The sequence below is a fragment of the Zootoca vivipara genome, chromosome 9, assembly GCF_963506605.1.
Source record: "Zootoca vivipara chromosome 9, rZooViv1.1, whole genome shotgun sequence".
Classification (NCBI taxonomy): Eukaryota; Metazoa; Chordata; class Lepidosauria; order Squamata; family Lacertidae; genus Zootoca; species Zootoca vivipara.
This window is the reverse complement of record NC_083284.1, coordinates 50,483,992-50,509,422: the sequence shown is the minus strand read 5'-3', so window position 1 is coordinate 50,509,422 and position 25,431 is coordinate 50,483,992. Positions and strand designations below refer to the sequence as shown.

Sequence of the window (25,431 nt, the reverse complement as noted above, 5' to 3'; positions counted from 1 at the left end):
AGAAAATAGTGGATGTCTCTTACAGCAGTGTGATTTGTTTTACCTGTTGAAGTTCAAAGAACATAATCAGATGCAAAGATCCTACTCCTTTAACAGTTGCCCAACCAAAGAAGTTATTGCTAGATGCAGCTTTTCATACCTTTCCAAAAGTGTCAATTTTTAAATTGTAGGTAGCTCCATCTCCGTGACAAAATTAGATAAAATATTTCTCATTTTAAGTTTCTTTTTGGTACATTTTATGCAGGTCTCTCATGGCAGCATCATAAGACTACTACAGTACAGAAAGATCTAAATCAACACCAGCAAGGAGTAAATGACAATTCTAACTGCCTGCCCCCCAGAGGTTAATGGCGAGAGAATGTAACACATTAGACCCCAGAATAATATTTGTAAAAGAGAAACAAAATAGTAAGAGATATATCTATTTGTGTGTGTGTGTGTGTGTGTGTGTGTGTGTGTGTGTGTGTGTGTGTTCTGAGAGCTCACCCGAAAACAAATGAAGTGAAAATGAGTTGCAATATTATTTCAGTGAAAATTCCATATACAGACACAAACATTCACAAACTTTTAAAGAAACATACATTTTCCTTCCCCTCCACATATCCCTCTTTGCATGCCTGCATAATTCTTCAACAATTAGATTGGTATATATCCACTCTCCTGTATTCATACATCCCAAACAAAATGATAAAGGAGGCTTTCAGGCTCCTTAAATGGAAGAATTCTGGGAGCGCTGAACAAGTCTTCTCATGAATCAGAACCATGACAGCCACTAGATTTTCTGTCTCCACATTGCAGCGTGTATGCACAGTTGTACTGTTGCATTTTTAAAAGACATTTTCCTTCTTCCTTCAAAAACACTATTTTCTTTGCAAAATTACATGTAACACATTTCCCTTTGACAACCTCCCCCACACCATCTGTCTAAGACAGAAGTAAGTGTCTCAATATCACTACTGCAAGGGACCCCAAGCTTAATATTATATATTTCCTTCTATTAGCGTGATTGATTGACAAGCTATCATCTAAGAGACTGTTTCAAAAATAAATAGTGTAATTCTAGTTCTTGGGATTCTGCTGCTTCAAGGGCCTTGAGGATCTAAATCTTGGTTTTAAAGACAACAAGTTTTTTGTTATCTATGTACTAAAAAGATAAAATAGGGTTTTGTTTTATTTTAAAAAATCACTATTTAGTGTCTCTGTATACTATAAACACACCAGTTATGCCGAACGTTTAGCTAGGATACTTCTTTCTTTGACATAAGTAATGATTTATCACTTGCATTCTTTTCACAAGCCCAAGAATGATTACTGTAAGATTTTTCTACACAGTTCATACTTAATAATGCTCACATTACATTTATGCATAAAAGGTTCAAATAAATAAACTAAACCGAATAACTCCTTAATTCTTCATATGGTCTCTTTTTAAACATTCTGTCATTTAAAGCTAAATGGAACGTTAAGAGAGCAGCACTGGAGATGCTTCTACATGGCAGGATTCTATTTTATGTTTTGTTTAGCATCTATAAAGAGGAATCTGTACAAACCTGGTGAATTCTGTAGCTCATTCCACATATCAACATTGTTCCCCTTTATTTGCGGGCATGGAAAATGAGGTATATTCCACATGCCCCATGCACTTCCCCTTCATAGATATTACCGAAGGTTTTGGAGGGACAGCAGGGTGGGATGGAGCCACACAAAAGCAAGCTCCCATAGCTGTATGATAAAATACAAATTGGGCCCGTGAAGTGCCTGTTGTCTGGTAGTTTTATATTTATTCCTGAAATGTATGTATTACACAAAGCTCTCAGAGCAGCTTACAAACTATAAAAAACAAGAAAATGCACAAGAAAAACACCCCAACTGAGTACAATTCTAGTATTATTATTTTTTAACCAGCAAGTAAGATCACAATGCAATCTTAAGCAAGTTTACTAAAAGTCACATTGAGCTGACTAGGTCTTATGATTCAAAAGGTCTAGGAAAATTCAAATGTTTTCACCTTGCACTGAAAAGGAAATAAAGACAGCATCAAAGGTGGACATTTCAGAGGTAGGGTGACACAATTGAAAAGGCCCTGGCTCTGGTCACCACCCATCTTACTTGAAAAGGTGCAGGGGGCTTGGAGGAGACCCTGAGAGGTCGGTCTCAATGCAAATTCAGCAGGAAAAAGGTGGTCCTTCACATTCCCTGGTTCTAAGCCATTTAAGGGTTTTATTGATTAATGCTAGCATTTTGGAAATTGAGAAGTCAATGTTGCTGCTTGAGAACTGGTAAAGTATGCTCTGCAAGTTCTGCATCAGTCCATAAGCTGCTATATTTTGCATTAACTGTAGCTTGTGAAAAGTCCACAAAGGCAACTCAAGTATGCTGCATTGCAAGAAGTCTAATATACACCTATTTTTAATTTGACTTTACTTTATACTAAATTACTTTCATTTCTGAGAATTATTGGACACCCCCCTTCCTCCACATAAAAGCTTTCATATACTGAAACATGTACTTTTCATCTATAGAACAAAAGAGAAAAAGTCAGTAAAGTAAGAATGTGTATATTTAATCAATTAATCAATGACCGTATGTTTTTTATGTTATGTTAGTATCTTTTGAAATGATGAAAGTGAGCTGAGAACAAAAGAACCTGAAAGTATTATGATTGTATGAAAAATTATCCCATGAATTAAATATTGAATCTTACATTTATCCTTAAGGATGAAGTGATTAAAAGAACCCTGTTTGCCTTAGCTACCAAGGCCACAGATCCATTCTACTACTGGTGGCATTTTTTCTCTGCCATGAAAAATGTCTTTCTGCTCTTAGTTTTCTATTGTATTCCTTTGTCTCCAGAGCGCACTCTCATCCACACTTGCACAATTCTAATATTAACTATCATGAAAATGTAATTTTATGCTGAAAATGTAACATTTAATGTTATTGATTTGAGATCTCTGATGTGCTTGTGTAGCAGCCACTTTTCAATATAGTCTCAACCAATAGGATTCATATTGAATTTTGTTGTATGAATCCTTGGCATTAGCAAAGTGAGTATGCCTTTTGCAGGGAGCTAAAATGGCTGTGAACCTTGATGGTATAGAACAAAATCATGGATTTCTAAATAATAATAAAAATAAAAATCTGGCACCTCCCTTAACCAAAGAGAAATGTCAGGCTGTGCATGTGCACTTTGAAGATTCTAGTCAATCTGCAGTGACAACTGGTACAGATAAGTGAAGAGGACTAGAGCAGAATGAGCACAGAGAGATATCCACACAGCCTCACAGCATGATTGGTGTGGGAATGGGGTGACCGAGCTTCAAGACAAAATCAAAATCAACAGTAAAAGAAATAGCAAAAATCCATCAGGAACCACTGAAGTGGGGGGAAATTGATCAGAGAACAGAAAGAAAATACAAACCACCAGGAACATAAAACAAAGGCAATCGTAATATGTAGTAAAAGAAGTTGTTCAAATTAGGATAATATTTAAGGAATGTACCTAACAGTGATGATGTCCAAATGGAATCAACTCCCATTCATGAAACAGACTTCGCCTTCCTTTTCTCCCTTGGCAGCCCCCATCATATCCCCTAAATTTGATCTGGAAGATTGGGGATCTTCTGGAGCAGCTTTGGGGGATGGGAAGGAAAGGAAGATTAAAGCCTGTTGCACAAGTGAAAGTTCCTTTGCACGACACTGGATTTGACTTAATGTGGGAACAGAAAACTTGAGCCCGGTTGTATGCATGTGTATACTAAGAAAGTCTGAGTCAACTGGGATTTATTCCTTAGTAGACAGCCCTCAGCACTCAGCCCTGAGTGTTCACTGGAAGGACAGATCGTGAAGCTGAGGCTCCAATATTTTGGCCACCTCATGAGAAGAGAAGACTCCCTGGAAAAGACCCTGATGTTGGGAAAGATGGAGGGCACAAGGAGAAGGGGACGACAGAGGACGAGATGGTTGGACAGTGTTCTTGAAGCTACCAACATGAGTCTGACCATACTGCAGGAGGCAGTGGAAGACAGGCGTGCCTGGCATGCTCTGGTCCATGGGGTCATGAAGTGTCAGACACAACTAAACGACTAAACAACAACAACAACAAGAAGACATGCATAGTTTTGCAGCAATACTGTCAAATAGCCTGATCTTAAGTACAGCGAGGCTCAAAAAAGCCAAGGAGATAAAGAACAATGCAGCTCAATACTATACACATTTATTCAGATTTAAGTGTCACTGCACTCAATGGGCCTTACTCCCAGGCCTTTGTGTGCATCACTGACATGCACATCAGTGGGGAGAACCTGGGGAGTCCTAGTAGCTTGCTAGGATACTCACCCGAGGAGGACATCCTCTTCAGGATCTGCACAAGCCAGAGGGGCAGTGGGGCTTTGTTGAAGCTGTACAGCTGATGACAGATGGGGAAGTGGCAACTGCAACAGCTGCGCTACCCCACACATCAGTTGTTAGGTGGGAAGGCTGAGCAGCCTCAACAAAGCTATTTAGTTCAGACCTATTTTGGAGGGCACCAGATTTGGTTTAGACGAATCTAGAATATTTTTGAAGGGCTCACTTCAGATCTGGATTTGGGATTCATTTGAAGTGAATGCACAGCTCTGGTAAAAAGCTCAATAGATGAGAAATATGTATTTCCAACAAGTATACAGTTTAATTATGTTGCTTTCATATGGACATGGACAGTTGAGACCAAACTCAAAAACTAAGCAAGCTTTTGTTTTATTATGTGGGAAATTTCATCCAACTAAGATTACCTCTCACAGGTTCTTGGTTGCAAAAAGAAGCTATACTTCCTTAAAAGATATACAGTACCTCTACTAACATTTATGTATTTACAGTGTTCAATGACACAAATAAAATCCAAAAGCAATGTAACTGCTTATAAATTATGAAGCTATTGTCCTTGGAGACATCAGTAAAATGGAAAGAAAAAAGCTTATGGCATGTCCTCTCAAATGCAAAAGGTGTCATGTACATTTGCAAGTATACGAGTTAATCAGAACTTTAGGAAACTGGCCCTGCATATTCGAAGAATCCATATGCTTTGAGTTTAATGCTTGTTTAAACAATGGCATTGAAAAACCATTATGTGAAAAATATCCATGCTTGCAATATGAACAATATAGTCACCTCTCAGTCTAAAATGTGTGATTATATCTTGTGAATCTGCAAAAGTCTATTAACTGAGGAGTGTGACTGGTGTGATTAAATAAAATCTGCTTTAGCAGAGTCCCTGATAAAATGTTTGGATTTTAGATTTTAAGGCTGAAGCAACTGACATCCACCATACAGAACTAATTTTAAAGTTATTGCAGTTGGCACTCATACAATAGGAATAAAAAGTTTGAAAAATATGGTTGTTTTCTTTTGAAATCAAATTTCCACTGGCTGGAAGCAGATCCCTAATCCTCTTTGTCTCACACGTTTAAGATTTGAAACTGGCTCATTCTACTAAGCTAACTCCAAAAAAGGTCTGGCTTTTATAAGTACCCTCTTTAAACTCAAGTTTTTGGAAACTCTTTATTCACAGGGCAGGTGGAAAGGGCAGCTGGCTGAATGGATCGGGTTTGTGGAAACACAAAACCAGTACTTTTATCTGGCTTCTCCACTTCAAAGCTGGTCTGTATCTCATGCATCTATTTTTAGAATCAGCAGTTAACATTAATTCTGTAATATAGATGACAATAATCTCCAGCAAATAAAAGACTTCAGAGCATACGCATACACACACACACACACACACACACACACACATACAGAGAGAGAGAGAGAGAGAGAGAGAGAGAGAGAGAGAGAGAGAGAGAGAGAGAGAGAGAGAGAGAGAGATACCTCTGGTTAAGACCTTAATTCATTTTGGAGGTCCGTTCTTAACCTGAAACTGCTACCACTTTAGCTAATGGGGCCTCCCACTGCCACTGCACCGCAGCACGATTTCTGTTCTTATCCTGAAGCAAAGTTCTTAACCCGAGGTACTATTTCTGGGTTAGCAGAGTCTGTAACCTGACGTGCCTGTAACCTGAAGCGTCTGTAACCTGAGGTACCAGTGTGTGTGTGTGTGTGTGTGTGTGTGTGTGTGTGTGTGTGTGTGAGAGAGAGAGAGAGAGAGAGAGAGAGAGAGAGAGAGAGAGAGAGAGAGAGAGAGAGAAACTTTAATATGCAGGACTCTCTATTTAAGGCTGATTGCTGGGATGCTAAAAACACGCGTGGCTCACTAGAACCACATAAACTTCCAAACTGCTGTGGACTACTTGACAAAATATTACATTACGCATACCCTCCAATACTTTGAAGCCAAAATCCAGAACACCATCTTCCCGTTTTTTCTTGAAACAGCACAGCAGTCATTTTGTTGTCATAATTTCATGTGATTTCGAGCTGCCTTTTCCTCAAAAAAGCACTTTTGGGGGCACCACATAAGATCACACTCTGAAAAAAAACACTTTTTGGGAGGAGAATCGCGCTGTGAAATTAACAAGATCACAACCATTCTCTCATGATAAAAAAAATACCAGGATGTCTAGGACACTTGTGGGGTATGCATTATGCTAGTATGGCGGACTGGTTTTGTTTTGTTTGCATGGGAAGCAGGTATACTAAAACAAATGATAGGCTCATCAGGGTATCCAACACAACAACAGTCTCTAATCTACTTTATGCTCATCCTTAACCAGTCGACTGGAGACAATGTTAATCAAGGCAGGATATGTGGCACTGGCCTGTTTAATATCAGCAACCATGTTCTCTCATTCAACACTCTTCCCCATTATTTCAGGTCCATGTCCAATATTCTTTTCCTTAGTTTACAGGTTTATTTAGATCCATTTTTATTTCTAAAATAAGTTTAACTGAGCTTTAAGTTCTATGCAACTTCATTCCAAATCATTTCTAGAACATGTCAACAAAAATATGTGTGATGAAAATAATTAAAACACCATTTGAGTAGAGGCACACATTTTTAAATGTAATCATTTTTCAGGAAGAGGGGGTTTGCAAGATTTGATGACATTTATGTGGCAATATTGAATAACTGCTGACAATTAGCTGGAAGACAGAGCAGAGGTCTTGTACGAAGATTATTCCCTCATGACTAAAGATTGAAAATTCAATTATATTCTGTTTATTACATGCCTACTCCAGTAACCATATTCATAACCAGGTCCTTGATAATATACAAATTAATGGGAGCACAGGGGGATGCCTTAGTAACTTTTTCCTCATGATAGTCTCCTTCAATATTAAAATTTTAAATATGTCCTTAGCTTTGTCTAAACTGTTCCACACAATATTCTCAGCAGAAATTGCCTTTAAATATTAGCATAGTAACAAACACACACTAACCTTTTAAAAAAATACCAATGAGATCAAATTAAAGTTCAGGAACTTCTTTTCAAATGTAAGCCTTTTGGTTTACAGGGAAGTAGGTTTGAAGATTTTTTTTTAAAGTGAAATGAGTAAAAACAGTCTTAAGGATGCAGCTGAGAATCCCATATTATTTAGCTATCTCACTGTACTACAAATAAAATTATTGCTGAACAATTTCAGAAAAAGCAGAAACAGAACTAAAGTGCGCCCCAAATAAAACCAAACCTCTATTCTGCACATAATTAATTTTAATAAAAAGAAACTCAGAAGTGGAGCTGCAATCCATAGCACCAAATAGAAATAACAGCCTTACTGATCTGTGAGACAACTAATGAGAAGGACAGAAAGCAACACCTGTAAGCTTTCTGTCTTCCTTTTTAGACTTGAGGCTTGCTTTTTTACATTTCATGAAACTGCCTGCCCTTGAGCTCTATAACCCCGTTGGGTATGCTCCTTAGGTATGAGTGGAAGACTAATGACTCTACTTTTCCATTCCTTTCTCTTCCCCCAGCATGGTAAGTAGATGGGGACCTGTTTTCTATGCCAGATCACAAACTCCTCAAAAAAGCATCTCTTGTTTCTTTGTCTAGGTCTAACCTGTGATCCTTAGGACTTAGCACTATCTAATCTAATTAGCCTTCTAGAGCATCTCTAGTTACAATTTTAAGACAGTAACATACAGCAAAATGGGCTTCCCCTACCCCCTCTATCAGAAGCATCAATTTTATATCAAGCTTCTTCTTTCTTTTTGTATTACATCAAACCTGAAACTCTGTGAAAAGTGAAAGCTAGCTCATCACCCTGTTAATATACAGTGGACCCTCGGGTTACGTACCTCTCTGGATATGTAATCTTCGGGTTTTGAAAGTGGCAAACCTGGAAGTATTTTTCTGGCTCTGTGCGCATGCGCAGAAACACTCTATCGTGCCAAATGCGTGCACAGAAGCAGCACCTCTGGTTACGAATTTTTTGGGGTGCACACGGACCCCCAGAACAAATGAAATCTGTATCCAGAGGGTCCACTGTATATTCTTGCCAAAATTTTGCCCTTCCTCCCTCTCTCTTTCTCTGTGTGTGTGAAAAGGTTTTTTAAAAACAAACAAAACTTAAATAGAAGATTACATGGCAAACATATTATTTTCTATTTCAGGTCTTAAAATATATACTGTAAGTTACAAATTAGCTTTATAGTCATGACTAACTTGCTGGTTGTGACTGGCACTTGTAGCAGTGGTTGCTATATTATTATAAGGTGAAATGTATAATAATGGTTACAGGTAGGTAGCCGTGTTGGTCTGAGTCGAAGCAAAATAAAAAAATTCCTTCAGTAGCACCTAAAAGACCAACTAAGTTTATATTTTGGTATGAGCTTTCGTGTGCATGCACACTTCTTCTTCTGAAGTGTGCACACGAAAGCTCATACCAAAATATAAACTTAGTTGGTCTTTTAGGTGCTACTGAAGGATTTTTTTTATTTTGTATAATAATGTATATTATTATACATTATGGAAGGGCAAGGTGGGTGTGCTCAGCCCTAAAAAATATACTGGAAAATATATTCACTTTTAAAAATCCTTCAGACAAAGTCTTAAAACGGGCAAACATATATATACATGAGACACTTATTAGTGATTACATAGGAAGCAACCAACAGCTGCCAGAACATACACAGTTTTGCAAAAGGCAAGGGATTTTTCCAGTGCTGAGAAACTTACGATTTCTCTGCAGCAAATACCTAGTTGGACAAAAGACAAAACAATCATCTGGCAAGATCCTTAAAGTATTCTTTACATTCTCTTATTTTCCTTTCTAAAAATGTATTCTGTACTGGTGTTGTGTTGATATTGAAGCTCAATCCAATCACCCTGTCATTTGTCCTCAAATCAGTACATTTTTATTTGTGGAAAACAACAGCTATGACAAGTAATCATTTGGATAAATAAATAATACTATTCTACAGGTAGTACCATCCTAGTTTAGCATACCTTGTTCTCTTATTTAACAACTGACTTCCAGTCTTTTACCTACGTCCTTGCTCTCATTCTTTCAACAATCACATTTTCCTTGTCTCTCTCAACGTTCCCAAGCTGTCACTCTGGCTCCACCTACCATTTCATCACTACCCTGCTGTCAAACATCCATCCAATCATCATTCTGTTAAAGTAAGTCTTTTGCCTTCCCAGAAAAGTGTCTCTCATGACATTACATTAAAAAAGAAATGAATGATGTTACTGCATCAAAAACTGAAAGCTGGCCATCCCTGGTATAATATATTCTTTTCATTTTTAGTGCTTCTTTAATCAGGTTTCCCTTATTCTAGATTTCCCTTATCTTGATTTTCATGTAAACCACTTAGCTTCTAAAGATGTGTTCAACGCCTCCTGTTTTCTACATCATTATCATTATTATGCTGCATTTTTGTCTTGTTTAAATTATCCCCAGATCTCGTTTAAATTATCCCCGTGCTTCCAGACTTCCTTGTCATTTGTAGGCCATATGAAGCAGGTGAGGAGTAACAACAACTAAGCTTACTCACATAGTAGATGCCTTATTGAAAAGAAAACCTATCTAGCCTCTGAAAGGACACATTGTGGCAATATTTTTAAAAGGGCAGGGAAAATATCAGGGCTTGTTTTGAATGTACTTTTTTTATTACATTCAAATATTTCTCACAAGGGGATGGAACAATTCAATTGTAAAAAGTTAATCACAGGAAAAAGCCACTCTTCACAAAGGAAAGCCTATTAGCTATTTCATAAAATCAATACATCTGTACAGTATGGAACAAAGACCTTTGAAAATAACAAACGAGATGAAATTTATTTATTTATTTATTGAGCAGTATTAATTAAAAACATTTGAACCTTAAATCCACAAATTTTCTTTTTTGGTATATCAACAAGTAGCTAAATGTATTCCTACAAGGAGCAGTTATAAATATTCTGCTGATGGAGAACAATGAAGCAAGTGTTGTCTTTCCACCCACCCAACTCTCTTCTTCCAGTCAACAAAGTAAGAAAGTAGGACAGCAGATTGGGTGTATTGCACTTATCCACTACAACCACGCTATGTGAGAGTGGTTTTGACAGATGGATTACTATTTCATCAACATTTCTTATTCAGTAGATAGACTTGCAGTGAGGTGTTGTTTGTATCCAGGATCCCAAACCGCTCCACAATAGGATTCCTCATTACCTATGACCCCCAGTTTCCTCAAAGCTGATACTTCTTCTGGTTTCTGTCCTTTACACTATTTGTTTTACAGTGAAATTCTTGAAGAGTGAGCCTGCCATCTGATTTTCAGCTTGAAGCAACCATTCTAAGCCTGCAGTAACTAACCATATGAGAGACTGTCTGGTTCATTGGTACCATCATTCTGGTATCTGTGCCTTCAGAAGTACAGTCATACCTCGGTTTAAGTACGCCTCGGTTTGAGTATTTTCAGTTTAAGTACTCCGCGGACCTGTCTGGAACGGATTAATCCACTTTCCATTACTTTCAATGGGAAAGTTTGCTTCAGGTTAAGCACGCTTCAGGTTAAGTACGGACTTCCGGAACCAATTACACTCATACCTTGGGTTAAGTACGCTTCAGGTTGAGTACTCCGCGGACCCGCCTGGAACAGATTAATCCACTTTCCATTACTTTCATTAGGAAAGTTCACTGCAGGTTAAGTACTCCACAGACCATCTGGAACGGATGAATCCACTTTCCATTACTTTCAATGGGAAAGTTCGCTTCAGGTTAAGTACGCTTCAGGTTAAGTACAGACTTCCGGAACCAATTGTGTTTGTAAACCAAGGTACCACTGTAGTAGAGGTGAGCCCAAGGCTGCCATCTCCTCCGTAAGATTAGATGTAGATTAAATTTGACTGTGATTTATATGCCATCTGCCCACAAAATAAACTGTAATATGGTGGCTTAAAATATACAAGGCCTTAGTGCATTGCAAAATACATCTGAAGCAATCAACTTCTGGGGTATGCTACACAGCAGCTGCTCATTATCAAACCTTTTCCACAGGTCGATGGTTTCTTTGTAAATAAAAGTATACCTATGTGGTGGCATTCTGTCTCAGAGGATAGGGCCACTGGCAGATGATGCTAGGCATTCCATTTTCAGGAAAGGAGGCTACAAGTGCTGACTGGTATGACACTTTCTAGACCTGCCTACGGAGAACTAGCACACTGTTTAAAGGCTGATGGCATGTGGTTCATGTTCCATACGGCTAGCTTCATGGTGCAGGATCTGCTGGGTGGTTGGCTGGGTAAGGAAAAGGAAGCTTTTATCTACCGTGTTTCTCTGAAAATAAGACACCGTCTTATATTCATTTTTCCTCAAAAAACACCCTATGGCTTATTTTCAGGGGATGCCTTATTTTTTCCCCTCCTCCTCCTGCCGCAGCCGGCATTGCTGCTGCATCTATCACTATGTCTTATTTTCAGGGTATGGCTTATACTCCTTGAATGCTTAAAAATCCTGCTATGGCTTTTTTATGGCTACGTCTTATTTTTGGAGAAACAGGGTAGTACCGGATATGTAAGGGCCCCAGCGCCATAGTGGCTCCTGTTCTCTTGCCCCTCAGCAACTATATGCTGGTGTGCATTTTGCAGGAAATAGCTCTGCACTTTTTACCAGGCCCCAGAAAATTTGTATTCTTGTTGGTTTTTCCTCACACCAAGCATTGCTGGAATCCTAGTATATTTCTTGAAACAAAATGATTGGAATAAGGACCCACAATTTCCATTTATGTTCTCTCACAGTAAGATATTGGCAGGGGCGCAGGGTGGGGCTTCTTCCATCAATACAGAAATCAACAAATTTGCTGCTGGAGACCTAAGACCATAAGCAACTGTTACATATATTGGTTCATGAAAGCAAACACATACTGTATAGATCTTGTCCAACTTCCCCAACCTGGTGCCCTTCATATGTTTTGAAATATAACTTCCATCATCATTGCTTTTTGGCCATGCTGATGGGCATTGTAGTCAAACACATCTGGAGGGCAGATTCTCTCCAAACCAAGTGTCTCTCCCCAAAAGGTAGGAGTTCCTACACCTCTTTTTCTAGAAAAAAGCACTGGTTACAACATAGGTTGTGTTACCCTACACATTTACTTGGGAGGAAGATCCACTGAACAAAGTTGAAGCTACTTCTAAGTAAATTTAGATATGATTGGGGTTTTAGAGTGATTTCTTAGGACAAGGATATCATGCATTTAAATAAACATGGAATATTCCTAGTTGATTTAGTCCTTTGTCCTGTGGCAAGCCCTCAGAAGTATTAGAGCCTGAAATCTGGTCCTTATTTTCACAAGTGTAATGTCTAATCTAACCCAGCTGCAATAAAATATGTCTCTCCTATACTGATCTCTACAGCCATAGCTGGTGCTGTAACTCTCCAACAGTTTTACTTTACCCCCAAAGGCACACTCTTCCATTGTCTCTTGAGACAGATGGATGCCAACAATCTTGTGGGAGGGACAGAATACTGGCTATACAGCCCTACTGACAAGGCACAGCATAGCTGCAATTTCTAACTAGGCATTAAAGGTTCTTCCGGTATGTTCCTTTATACCTGCTGGGCTCCACAAGAAGGAATGATGATTAATGCTAAAAATCACCAAACTATTTTACCCAGGGTAATGTGATCTAAATAAAAAGGGATTACTTCAAAATAAATGGGAGAAAGCATCCTTATGTTATTATTCACTTGCATAACAGAAAACAAAATGAATTGATACAAATCAATATTTGTATTGAAATGTAAGAAGCTGTATATGAAAAAATATTATGGTGATCATGTCAACATAATTTTGCAATGAAATAAAAACATTCCTTTAGAAGACCGCATATGAAATACACCCTGATACTTTACTATTTCTCAGATGACAACAAACCAAAGTTTAACACTCCTGCCAGATTTTGCATCCTTTCTGTCCCAGTGATAATTACATCAATAAGCTTGAGTCAGCAGATTTGTTGCTCTCCGATTCATTAATTAAAACAATTTTACTGCTACCACTGTGATTTTTCAAGGACATCAAAAACACATTCAAAATCAAAACAGCACACATCATCAATTCTGATATGCACACAGCATGCACTGCTTTCATTGCAATCTAAAAAAATTAGAAGAATATTTGCAATTTACAAAGAAATGATATTGTGTTAAGATTTCTTTACTCAAGTACACAAGGAAAATATATTTTATCCAGTGAAACTATATTTGTAGCATATCCAAAGGTATAACAAAAATAGGCAAAAGATTTTCTAGAAACATCATAAGATTGCTTTTAGAATGAATCTAAATGTAAATGCTCATATTAAAATAACTTTCAAAGCAAGTCCCACAGCCTCTCTTTTCTTCAATGTATAACATGCAATCATTTTTTCAGGCTAAAGCATTTTAAAGAATTCTCTGTAAGCATCGTCTTGCATAAAATGTGTTATAAATATATTTCAATCTTAAATTATTTTTGCTGTTAAAAGTGTTTATAAGCAATTCAATTAGTGTCTTTGCTATTTTCTGCAAGGCACCAGTTTGATTTTGAATCAGTAAATGCCAGAAGATTACCTTTGGCATTTTGTCATCTTGCAGCACATTTAACTAAACCTAAATATAAAATAGTATCCACACATATGCATTCCAGAAATAACACTGACATTACAAAACACCTCATAAATAAGTAATAGATTCAATTCTGAGCTAGTTTAGTTGTTACACAAAGAATCATATTTGAATTAATGTACAAAAACTGCATAGGAAGCAGGTAGTGTTAGTACAGTTATGATGTGTAGACAATTCAACCCTCCCAAAAAACAAAGGAATAAAAAAACCCTTTCACTAAGCTGCAATAGCCTAAGCCTGGTTCAGATACCTACCCAGGTGGCAATAGCCTTCACAGAGTAAATGAGCAGGTGCTCACCAATATCTTTAGTTACATACATCACATCACATATGGCATGGGCAATCGACTCCACATATGGCCGCCAAATCCATGTAATTATTTCACTTTAAAAAGCGGGTGGGGAAATCAGGCTTTCACCCCTCCATACAGAGCGCTCATGCCACATGTTATGTTATGATGTGGTGTGGTGAAGAGAGGAGGATGCGCCTGTTTCTTCATAATATACAGACCATTACTGCCCAAGTAAGTATGTGAACAAGGTATTTAAGCACATCTGTTTTCTGCCACTATAGTGTTGTGTGTCAAAGTCTCTGCGAGTTTTGTAAGCAGCCCATGGATTTTGATTTTCTGAAACACAAAATAGAGGCAGAACTCAAAAGGTTATCAACTACGTAATGAAATAGGATGGTTTTACATGGCTCCATGTGCTATGCTTGTAAATACAGTATTACAACTACATCTATTACTGGTTCACACCATTGGATTGTCTCATGACAATGTATTCCAAATAACTATGAAAATATTTTGCTGGCAAGAAATGGCAGGCTGCTCAATACAAAGTTCACATGTAATGTTAAATTGAACTTTGGTAGTGGAATCAAATGTGGAATCATTTGGTAGTGGAATCATGCAAATTCCAAGAAAGGAAATCACAGTTGCTTTCTCCTCCCAGATCATTTTGCGACTGTGCTGAGCCAAGCCAGGATTGGCTTAGCATGTCGTCTAAAACAAGACTCATGGCTTAGTTGTACCCATAGTTTGTCTGAAGTGAGCTAAACTAAGAACTCAGGTTTGGATGATATGTTAAACTAGACCATGGCTTAGCTCACTGTGTTTTTATTATGTTGGAAGCCGCTCAGAGTGGCTGGGGCAAGTCAGTCAGATGGGTGGGGTATAAATAATATATTATTATTATTATTATTATTATTATTATTATTATTAATTATTATTATGCAGTAGCAAACAGACTCTAGCCCACTTCAGCTACAGCCATGGTTAAATGTAAATGCCTGCAATCTCCTTCCCAGGAACACATTTGCTTGTTTCTGCTAAGCCATGGTTTGCCTTAGTATTACATGAGGATGTGAGCATTCTCTCTCCCCTCCTCCCCAATTTCTTTGTCTATACTACATGCTGCTCAAGCCTTCCATCAAATAATTCCCAACACACTCTCTTATTCATTTTAGGATCACACTGTTCACTAACTGATTACCTTTTGTCAGTCCCTTCTTTTCTCCCATATGCTTCTGAAAAAGTGCAATAGAACTACCAGCATCATTCCAACACAATTCTTGGAACAAAACTAATCTAATCTATTTATAAGGGTTATAATCAATCTGGGGTATAATATATTTACAAGTTACACAGGGAATTATAGTAAAAATTCTGCCTTTTAAAGCAAAGTAACCTAACTTTGTAAGGTACTATTGATTCTGCAATAACCTGAGATTGTGAAGTATTCCCTAACTGCTTAGAGAAACACTTAAATTAAAATGTTTACAAGGAGGATGTTGTTGAGAATACAGTATGCAGCCAGTAAATGTAAAAGTCCACCCATTTTGGAGTATTGTTTTCAAATAAAACCTTAAACACTTCTAATATTATGCAATAATTATTTTGGCATTATTGGAGTGTAAGAGAAAGGTACATTGCTAAGGCCCTAATTACAAAAATGATGTTGTCAAATAATTACTTGTTCTGTTGTAGAAACTGTTCTGTTCTGTTTACATTATATATTAATGGGATGGGTATTTTGAGTATTATAACACCATCTTTGATTAACTGCTTTGGTATTACAGTATCTATAGCTAGAAGCTGAGAAAAACACTCTGGAGGAAGTGCAAGTGAAACCAAGTTATTAACAACTGCACAGTGCTGTATTACACAAGTAAAACTGCTAAATTTAAAATTCAGTAAAAATGAACATTAGTTAGTGACCTTAGTTAGTGACAGTGGAACACAACGCTGAATTTGCACTTGCTCTTCATTGCAACAACAGAATTGACAACACATAAATATGATTGTGGATGCAAATACGCTCCATGCCAAATTGTTTCTATAGTTTGCATTTTTAGACTTATGGAGCTGAGACTACATTCCAACGTATGTGAAGATGACTTTTTAAGACAGAGATTTGGTTTTGTGCCAGATATAATCTTTACTACTTAGCCACAAGCCTTTTAATGTCCCTTGAGAAAGATGGAAGGAAATTTAAGTTGCATACTCATAAACTAACTTAATCAGAAATCAGGTTGAACTAACCTATGTTCAACCTACCATAGGCACTGTAATATTAAGCAGGAAGTCATAGTTTGCAACAGAAAAGAAGATATGCATGAACGGAGCAAATCCTTGTGGCAAATTTCCTTGAGGGGGATATTGACCAGAATAGGCCAGTGACTAGGGAAAGATTCTGTTAATAAGAACTCTTATACAGTATATCATAAAATGAAATGATAGCTCAAGTTGTTCAAGATGAATATAATGAAACTCCATTCCAGAGAGCAGTGTTGTTTATAGATGCACAAGAGAAGCATTGGTTGTCATTTTGTCCAGCTCAGGCTGGTACCCCACATGTAATAAAGTCATACCTCTAGATACAAATGCTGCGGGTTGCGTACAACACGGGTTACATACGCACCGAACCCAGAAGTAACGGAACGGATTACTTCCGGGTTTGGCGATTCGTGCATGTGCAGATGTGCCGAATGACGTCACGCACATGCGCAGATTCGGCGCTTCAGGGTAAGTATTGCTTTGGATGTGTACAGGGCTCCGGAACGGATCCCGTTCACATCCAGGGGTACCACTGTAGAGACTCAAGTTTTGGGTTAAATCAGGCACCCCCAAACTTCGGCCCTCCAGATGTTTTGGACTACAATTCCCATCTTCCCTGACCACTGGTCCTGTTAGCTAGGGATCATGGGAGTTGTAGGCCAAAACATCTGGAGGGCCGCAGTTTGGGGATGCCTGGGTTAAATACTTTGTTGTGTTTGCTCATAACACTAACAATGGTTTTATACTTTGTCAATCTGTCTCAGTGTGCTATACTGAAATATGTTCATGCACCCACACTCTGTTCCTCCTCTGTGGCATGCAGGACTTCTCGCAAGTTTATCATCACCTTAAAATAAGTTTGGGTTAGCATTAAGATAGAAGTGGGGACCTGGTTTAAAATAGCCTGTGATCAGTTTCATTATTATGCTGCCATACTAAATTAGCCAGAATCCCTGGCACAGAGGCTTGTTTGCATAGTAATATACCATTGTTTAGTATTACAAGCGATCAGGACCATGGGGGGGGGCAGCAAAGAGAACCACTTTATTTCTGTCCCTGCCCCCCACCCACCTGGGTTTCTGTGCATCAGAAGAAGGATGCCCTAATGCTATAAACAGAAGTAAAACCTCAAAAGAAGCTCAGATACAAACTGCACTGGCTTCCTCTCTTGGCAAGTTTCATTGTTCTATATTACATGCATGTCAAGACCGCTGTTATGTTAGAACACAGGGCCAAGAATAAGCTCCTCAGTTGGCAATGGCTTTCTTGGGGCCATGTGAAGTATGATCTGATTCCTATAATTGAAGGATTGGTGCTCATTCACATTTCTGTTTGCCCTGTTGCTTTCCCCTGGGAAAACCCACAGTAAACTGTTTAATTGGAGCAAACATCAATTGGGTTTTCTCCAGAGTGCTAAAGAGTGAGTTTAAAGAGAGATCTAAACTACTGTACTCAGATCTGTGCTTTCTAGGCAGCAGAAGTGTAGATGAGCCCATGGTCTTGCTGGTCTATGGCTACAAGTACAAACTTCTAGGTAGCAGTTTTCTTGGAGTCTTTACAGAAACCCTAATAACTTTGGGTTTTATATGGGAAACACTGTAAACATGTATTTCATGCATGCACATGAAAGCTCATACCAATGACAAACTTAGTTGGTCTCTAAGGTGCTACTGGAAGGATTTTATTTATTTATTTATTTATTTTTTGTTTCAACTACGGCAGATCAACATGGCTACCTACCTGTAACTTGAACTGTAAATAAAGTTATTTTACAAGAGGGCTGGTGCAGTTATTAATGCATATGCAACTTACCTTAAGAACAGGAATATTTATGGAGCAGAGCACATGGAAGAGGAGCCAACAGCCCATATAAGAACCATGTGTTTCATAAGAGATTTAACTACCTTTTGCACATAGATGTGGGAAACAGCAAACTAAGACAAAGGTGACACATTTCCTATATTCTTGACATTTGGAGGTTTTTTATCAATCCTAATTTAAATCAAAAACACCTCTTAAACTTAGCCATATTTAGATTTTATAGTGAACATGAACATACTACAGCATATCAGATTCTGGCCTATCATGTAAATTTGTTGATCTGACTCTTAGGCAGCCTTTGCAACATTAATTGCATGGCAATTTCAGATAAGGTAAGCATACATAACGATCTGCTTTACATCTCTCATAGCATTACTCATAACTGCATATTCTGTTTTTAACCCAGATGAGATACTGGAGCTAGAAAAGTTTTATTTGCCTCAAAGCAGCTCTAATAGTTTTTTCTGCTGGACTATTTGCCTCCTGATCAACAAACAAAATTAAGGATTTATGTAGCTAAACTCTTCTTTGAAATTGGTATCAAAACATCAGACAGTCTATTGCATAATCTGATTAATGCTAAATACTGTTTCCTTAATTTATTCATGATTTGCTATGCATTAAGATAAAAAAGAAATTCCAAACTTCAATTCAGTAAAATTAGTAGAGATCTGTTCTACTATTTATGTAAATAAACATCTATTAAAAAATCACGGATATGCAATCTCGATGGTCAGTGTTTGCAATGATACATTAAGTAAGGTGATGCATGCTATGTCAGGGAATACCGGTATGTACTAAAGTAGACCTACAACATACACATTTAACTTGTGCACATTCAGCTTTACACAGCGGACAATTTAAAAGAAATAAACAAACAAACAAACAAACAAACAAACAAATAAATGGGAGCAGAAAGGTGTGTGTGGTGGTGGGGAACTCTGGCAATCCCACCTGCCAGAGTTAGGGAATGTTATAAATTTTAAAAGGAACAGAGTTCAGCTGATTTTTGGAATGTTGAAGGGAAGAGGCCTGTGGAAAGATACAGGCTAAGCTGTCTTTCCAGGCCAGGGCCTCATTGGGATAGAAGTTGTTAAGCATGAGAAAATGTGTTGATGGTCCATAACAGGGAAATCCTTGGGTCTGTGCCAACAGTGGGTGCCAAAGTTACAAAGGGAGCGAGCATACAAAAGGGTGGCAATTGCTTGGCAAAGTGTTTCTGGAAAGAAGCAAGAAGTGGGGAGAACTCCATGCAGAGGGTTGGAAAAGCAGACAACATTAGGACTGGCTGGAAACAAGCTGGGGCAGAGGCACAGAGATGGCATTTAGAAAGCTTCTGAATGCAGTGCTGAGCTGCTGTGAAGAACAAGCTCCTCTTGAGATATGAATGCTGTAAACTATGCACTCCCTCCATTTGCACCCAGGTTGTAAGTATGTGTTAATAAACCGTATTTCTTAAAAACGACACTCTCCACTGCTCTTGATTCCCAACTGAAACACAACACCAGGACTGGAACCCCTTAGAATCTTGCTACCAAGTGGCAGAGATTGTGGGTGGCACGCAACCTTGGTAACAATATGATTTTGAAGCCACATATAATCCACATATTTGTTACACACAATCTTATTATACATACAATCACCACAACTGTGGACGATTCCATTCACACATGGAACTTTAAATGTAAAACAAATTAAGCAGACCTTAAAAAAATTCTGTAGATTCAGAAAGTAAAATATTGGAGAAAAAACAACAATAAGGCTAGCTTCCTTTTAATTGGCCCCTTACACCTGACCCTAAGAGCTTTATCCTCTTATTTTAAGCTTCATTTAAGGTACCGGTAGGCAGAAGGGCTTGCGTAAGGACTATCAAGATCGGGAAAAGTGTCATTTTCTTGCCCTAGCACAAGTGCCCATACCCTATGTCTAATCAAAATCAAAAACAGCCGTAAACTTGGTTACTTAATCTCTGTCGTTCTTGTTACATTAGTTATGTAGTAGAAATATTCTACTTGTGTCACAGTAATTACATTCCAGGATATGAGCAGTCTGCACATTTATTCTGAATAGTCCATGTCCTCAATTTTAGCTGATCTTAGCCTCTTTCAGTGGCTACATTCTTGATCAGTGATACTGGTTAGTTTCACTGAATTAGGTGGTTTGGGATTAGAATTTCCAATTTTTGTTAATGGCCATGATCATTTGTCTTTAATAAGAAGACTGAAAAGGGAAATGTAGGAGGTTAAGCTTTTCCCACTAAATCTCTTTGCTAATAAAAGCTACAGTTGCTTCATTTTCACCTGCCCATGCTGCTGTCAGAGACTCAGGAATATGTCTAAACATGAACTTAAATTAGTGAAAGTGTTATTTTGTTTCTTATGATGCAGACATCTGGACTAAAGCTTGCCCCCCCCCCCCAAGGATCAAGTGCCTGTAAGTTGCAAAAACTAGGGTTCAAGTTCCCTTGAGCAAAACCCTATCAACACATATATCTTCTGAAGGTGACGTATGTTGTCAGACCATTGGGCTACCTAGCCTAGTATTGTACAAAGCATGTTTGCTACCACTGAACTGTAGAATTGCTTGACTGAAACAAAAGTATGCATAATACCTAAGAGGCTGCATGCAGCCCATGCACGGTATATTGCTGATCCAGAATTAACCAGGGGAAGGGGTGGAATGATATCGAAAGACTATTTCCAATTTCCCATGAAGTTCTGTTTAGATGTTTGACAGCTTTTAATTACACAACAATCTAGTCTCCAAAGGACACACTTTCCATTTTATCACAATTTCAACTGCTTGTATCAACAGTGATTTTTAAAGCACAATCAAATTTGTTCTTTTGTACTCAAACTTTCTTAATTAACTATTTTGTGTACTCATTCATTCTCAGATTTTTTTCCCAAATGGTTGGTAAAATATTGCACAAATTATATATTTGTAAAAAATTGTGTCCAGTCATCAATACTGGACACTGGCTTTTCCTAGAAAACTGTAATAAAAGTTGTTCAGAAAGTATGCTCATGCTTAAAGAATACATAAATACAAATCATGAAAAAGTTTTTCATATTACACACAGAAAGACTTACCATTCTCACTGTCAGACTTGTTTTCATGCTCAGTATCAGTTAAAGTGAGGGCTGAGTTGGAACGGCTTGAGAGACAGGAACTGCGGCCTGATTTGACCCCCCTGCCCCAAAGTCTCATGGCATGCTCTGGAGACATCACTCCTTCATTTTCAGTATCAGCATCTGACCCTGCACTGATAGAGTAACCTCTGTGGGGGAGCCCCATTTCAGCACAAAATGCCAGTCCTCTTCGAGTTGCTGGTTCACATACTCCTAACTGCCTTAGGGTAAAATTCTGTCCTAATTAGGAAAGAAAAAGATAACAAAACATGAGAATCTTTTTTTGTGTTTTGTTTTGTTAAAAAAACAGAATCCTTAAAATAAACACACTTACTACACATTTTTCCCCAGGTATATCCCAAGGTCTTTTGTTAAGCTCTACATGAGCTATAGTCAACTATATCCTTTGATCTCTAGCAATCTGCAGTGACCCTTACATTCTCTGGTCTTAGCTATTCTTTGTCAACTACTTAAGCACATCAGGAGTTCTCTAAGGTAGAAAAGAAATATAGAATGGCCTGTAAATGAAGAAGAGCTGGTTCAGCATATAGGATTAGCTCTAACTGACAGCCCTTTTTACTTTATGAAAGTGCAAAAGCAATAACAAGTATGTGTCAGGATTATCTCTTTCTGTCCTAGATAAAGCCCAAAACAACAGGGTATTTTTCCATTCAGATGTCACCTGTCATTATAAGAAAAGTATGTTTCCCTTAAGAATAAAACATTCATTAAATTAGAATAAGGGCTTAGTTAGTTGATCTTTATTAACTCTTCCTGCTTTAGCTGAATGCCTAAAAACAAATAAATGCATTGCCTTTCCTGAAAAAGATCATGCAAGATTCTAGCAACATGATTATTACACAGATGTTTCTATACTTTAAATGTTTGGTTTGGTGGCTTAGTCAAATAAGACATATTTTACAAATTTGATCTGGTTTTCAGAGAATAGGGATCACTGTGTTCTGTTTTGGAGGAATGGAACAGATACAAAATTAATAGTTATGTAAATAAATCAGGTTTAATAAACTTGAGACATTTAAGAGCATTTAAAATGTGGCACTTAAAAGGTATTGGTTTAGTAAAAGCTATATTTTAAACTTACTTTTATTACCTCAAATCCTCTCATGTATTTGTGATATACAGACTACTAGCATGCTCATTCCATTTTTTCAGATGTTCTATATTATGAATCCTAAGAGCAACATCATCACACTGCTAAAATTGTAGGCTTTGTGTAGCTCCCTTTAAAATTACAGTTATAATACTATATTTTAACAAACATGCACTCAAATGTGTATTCTATCAATTGTTTACATAATTTAGAAAAGTAAATAATCTACATCTGATATTTTAATATCTCTTTTTACATAACTTGTTAACAGATTTCCCAAAGTTTTCCAACAAGCTCTCATTTAGTTGGTTTGTGAGTATTTTTACAAGCTCTGACATAAAGTAGTCTTGCAACAGTTAATATATTATATGGTTGTAGGGTACCCAAGGCATGGCTTTTTCAGTGGTAGTATTAAGATTGTGGGATACACCATTCATAGAGATCTGCCAAGACTCTTTTCTTATTTTTTAAGTGTCTGCTGAAGGCCTGTTATTCTAACATGCTTTTAATGTTTGATCTTAGTGCGACAATTTGCTGTTCATGCTTTTAATTTGGGGGTTTGTCTGCTTTTATTGTTGCTTTATTATTCTTGCATATCATTTATTTCCATTTTTGGAAGCTGGTGATTTTGTTTTAAACAGAAAAGTGGACCATAAACAACAACTTTTTCAAAAGCTATTTTCTGGGTAGCTTTCTAGTGCTTTTCCTAGTTGTTATGAGGCTCTTAAATGTGAATGTAAATTTTTAAAAAAAATGCAGAAGAAGAAGGAAAATATTCTGAAGAGGAACAAGCAACAGCAGAATGAATGGTTTATGAAATGCAAAAGGAGATTATGTCCCAGACTTGACAGCTTTAAAGTGTGCCAGTTAATTCCTTTTTTTAAAAAAAAAAGATTTTTATTAATTTTCAAACAAGACATACACAAACAAGACATATAATATAACACTGTCCCTTCATTTTCCCTCCACACACCGGTCCACTTCTGCCACCAGTAGGACCCGTGTGCTTTAGGAAACAAAGGGGTCCAATTGTGAATTGAGTTCTGCTTCCCCCCTCCCTCCTCCCTCCATATCCCCCCCCCTGCCACTGAGAGAACAGGGAGGAAGGGGTTATGGGGATCTGCATCCCCCAACTCTTTCATAATCATATTAATAAACCTAGAAGAAAAAGAAAGAAAGAAAGAAAAGAGAAAAAAAAACAAAAAAAAACAAAAGAAAAATTAGGAAGAGTTCAAACTTCCCAGTTCTTATTATTTTAACATCTTAATTGCGACTCCCTCGATAGTCTTCCTAATGGTTTTCCTAACAAATTCTGATTACTTGTGGCGAATTTTCCAACTCAGTTTCAAATCTTAATCTTATAATATTAACTCAATCCTCCTCCTTTTTCATGCTGCCCTCCCACAGGTCCCCTCCTGCCACAAGAGGTGCCTGCAGAGCACAGCACTTCCAAGGTTCCATTTCCTCCTCACCCATCTGAGCACCCCCTGCCACTGAGTGCCTCAGAGTAAGGAGAGGGGGGTAGGCAGCTTTCTGCCTAAACACCTCACTTAACCTACAATAATTTACAGTAACTTAAAAATTCTTTCCAAACCATTCTTATACTCCCTTAAGGAAACTTTTTTCCCTTTCTTTTTTACATTCCATCTCCTCTCCCTAAGTCTTTTTCCCCCAATTGGTTCAGCATTTCCATTGTCATGCCAAGATTTCGAAGACCGTCTTTCAGAAACCAAAACAATGCCTTTTAACTAAAGTTTTTACCCCACACCCATTCTTTCCCAAATCCATCTCCAGACCTTCGCCCCCCCCCTGCCCCTGTCCTTCCCATCCCACAAAAACCCCACTCCACATTTTAACCCCTCCAGGATCTTCAATTCCATTAGACTTTAAGTCCCTTTGTCTCTCATCTTCTTGTTCTGTTTGTTTTTCTTCCTTTTGGAAATCATATTTTGCTTCATCCCAAACAAATTTGTCATAGTCCAAGTCCTCTTCCAGTTGTTTCTCCTCACACACAATCTCAGAGTCAGCAGTCTCCAAATTTAAATTATCCTCTAAGTCCTGGACTTGGACTACAATCTCAACTGGTGGTAAGTTGGGATGTTGCCGTTCCTTGTAAAAATCTTCCCATGACAGCAAGTAGTTCAGCACAGTCTCCTGGAAGGCTCGAGACAGCTTTGTTTTCATACCTCTCGTAACCGCAGATAAACAGGGGGTAGGGAACAATGGGTACTGGAAAATTCCTTTCTCAGACGATCGACTCCATTTTGGCTGTTCTTTTTCTTAATTCTTAACTCAGTCCCAAATCCATTCTTACTTCCAATTTAAATAGTTCTTTCACATTTTCAAACAATTTTTCCTGTTCACAGCAGTGCAATCAATCCACCCGGTCTTTTGACAGTTTGACAGCTTTTGACAGCTGTCAAAACACTCTTCCCCTTAATGCCGCTGTACCTCAAGGGGTGCCGGACTCAGGGGCTGAGATGGTTCCAAAAAGTCTTTTTTCCCTCTCGGGTCCACAGTTTCAAATTCTTTCGTTATTCGGCTTAGGATTTTTTTTTCCAAACGCCTCCCAGTTTCCCATTAGGAAGAGACCGGCTTCCGTTTCTTTAGAGTCTCTCCTATTTTCCAATCAGCAAATTTAGGATCCAGATCAAAGTTCCACTTACTTCTTTAGGGATCTTTAGTTTCAAATCGGAAGAATCCGCCGCTTGCCGGGTCAGGACTCGGAGCTTCGCTTCCCGGAGGTAAGATGTGGCCCAAAATGGCTCCCGCGGTTCAACCCCGCCGGCTCACGATCG

The 25,431-nt window shown here is 38.0% G+C and overlaps 1 protein-coding gene across 3 annotated transcripts in view; it reads right to left on the bottom strand.

Moving 5' to 3' along the window:
• Nucleotides 1-25,431, bottom strand: part of LOC132591162 (teneurin-3-like) — a 1,137,496-nt gene that overhangs the window by 12,423 nt on the left and 1,099,642 nt on the right. For all 3 annotated transcript variants that reach the window (XM_060278723.1, XM_060278722.1, XM_060278724.1), the window contains one exon: nt 21,484-21,762. In XM_060278723.1, coding sequence (XP_060134706.1) covers nt 21,484-21,762 — 279 coding nt within the window. The remainder of the gene's footprint in view (nt 1-21,483; nt 21,763-25,431) is intronic.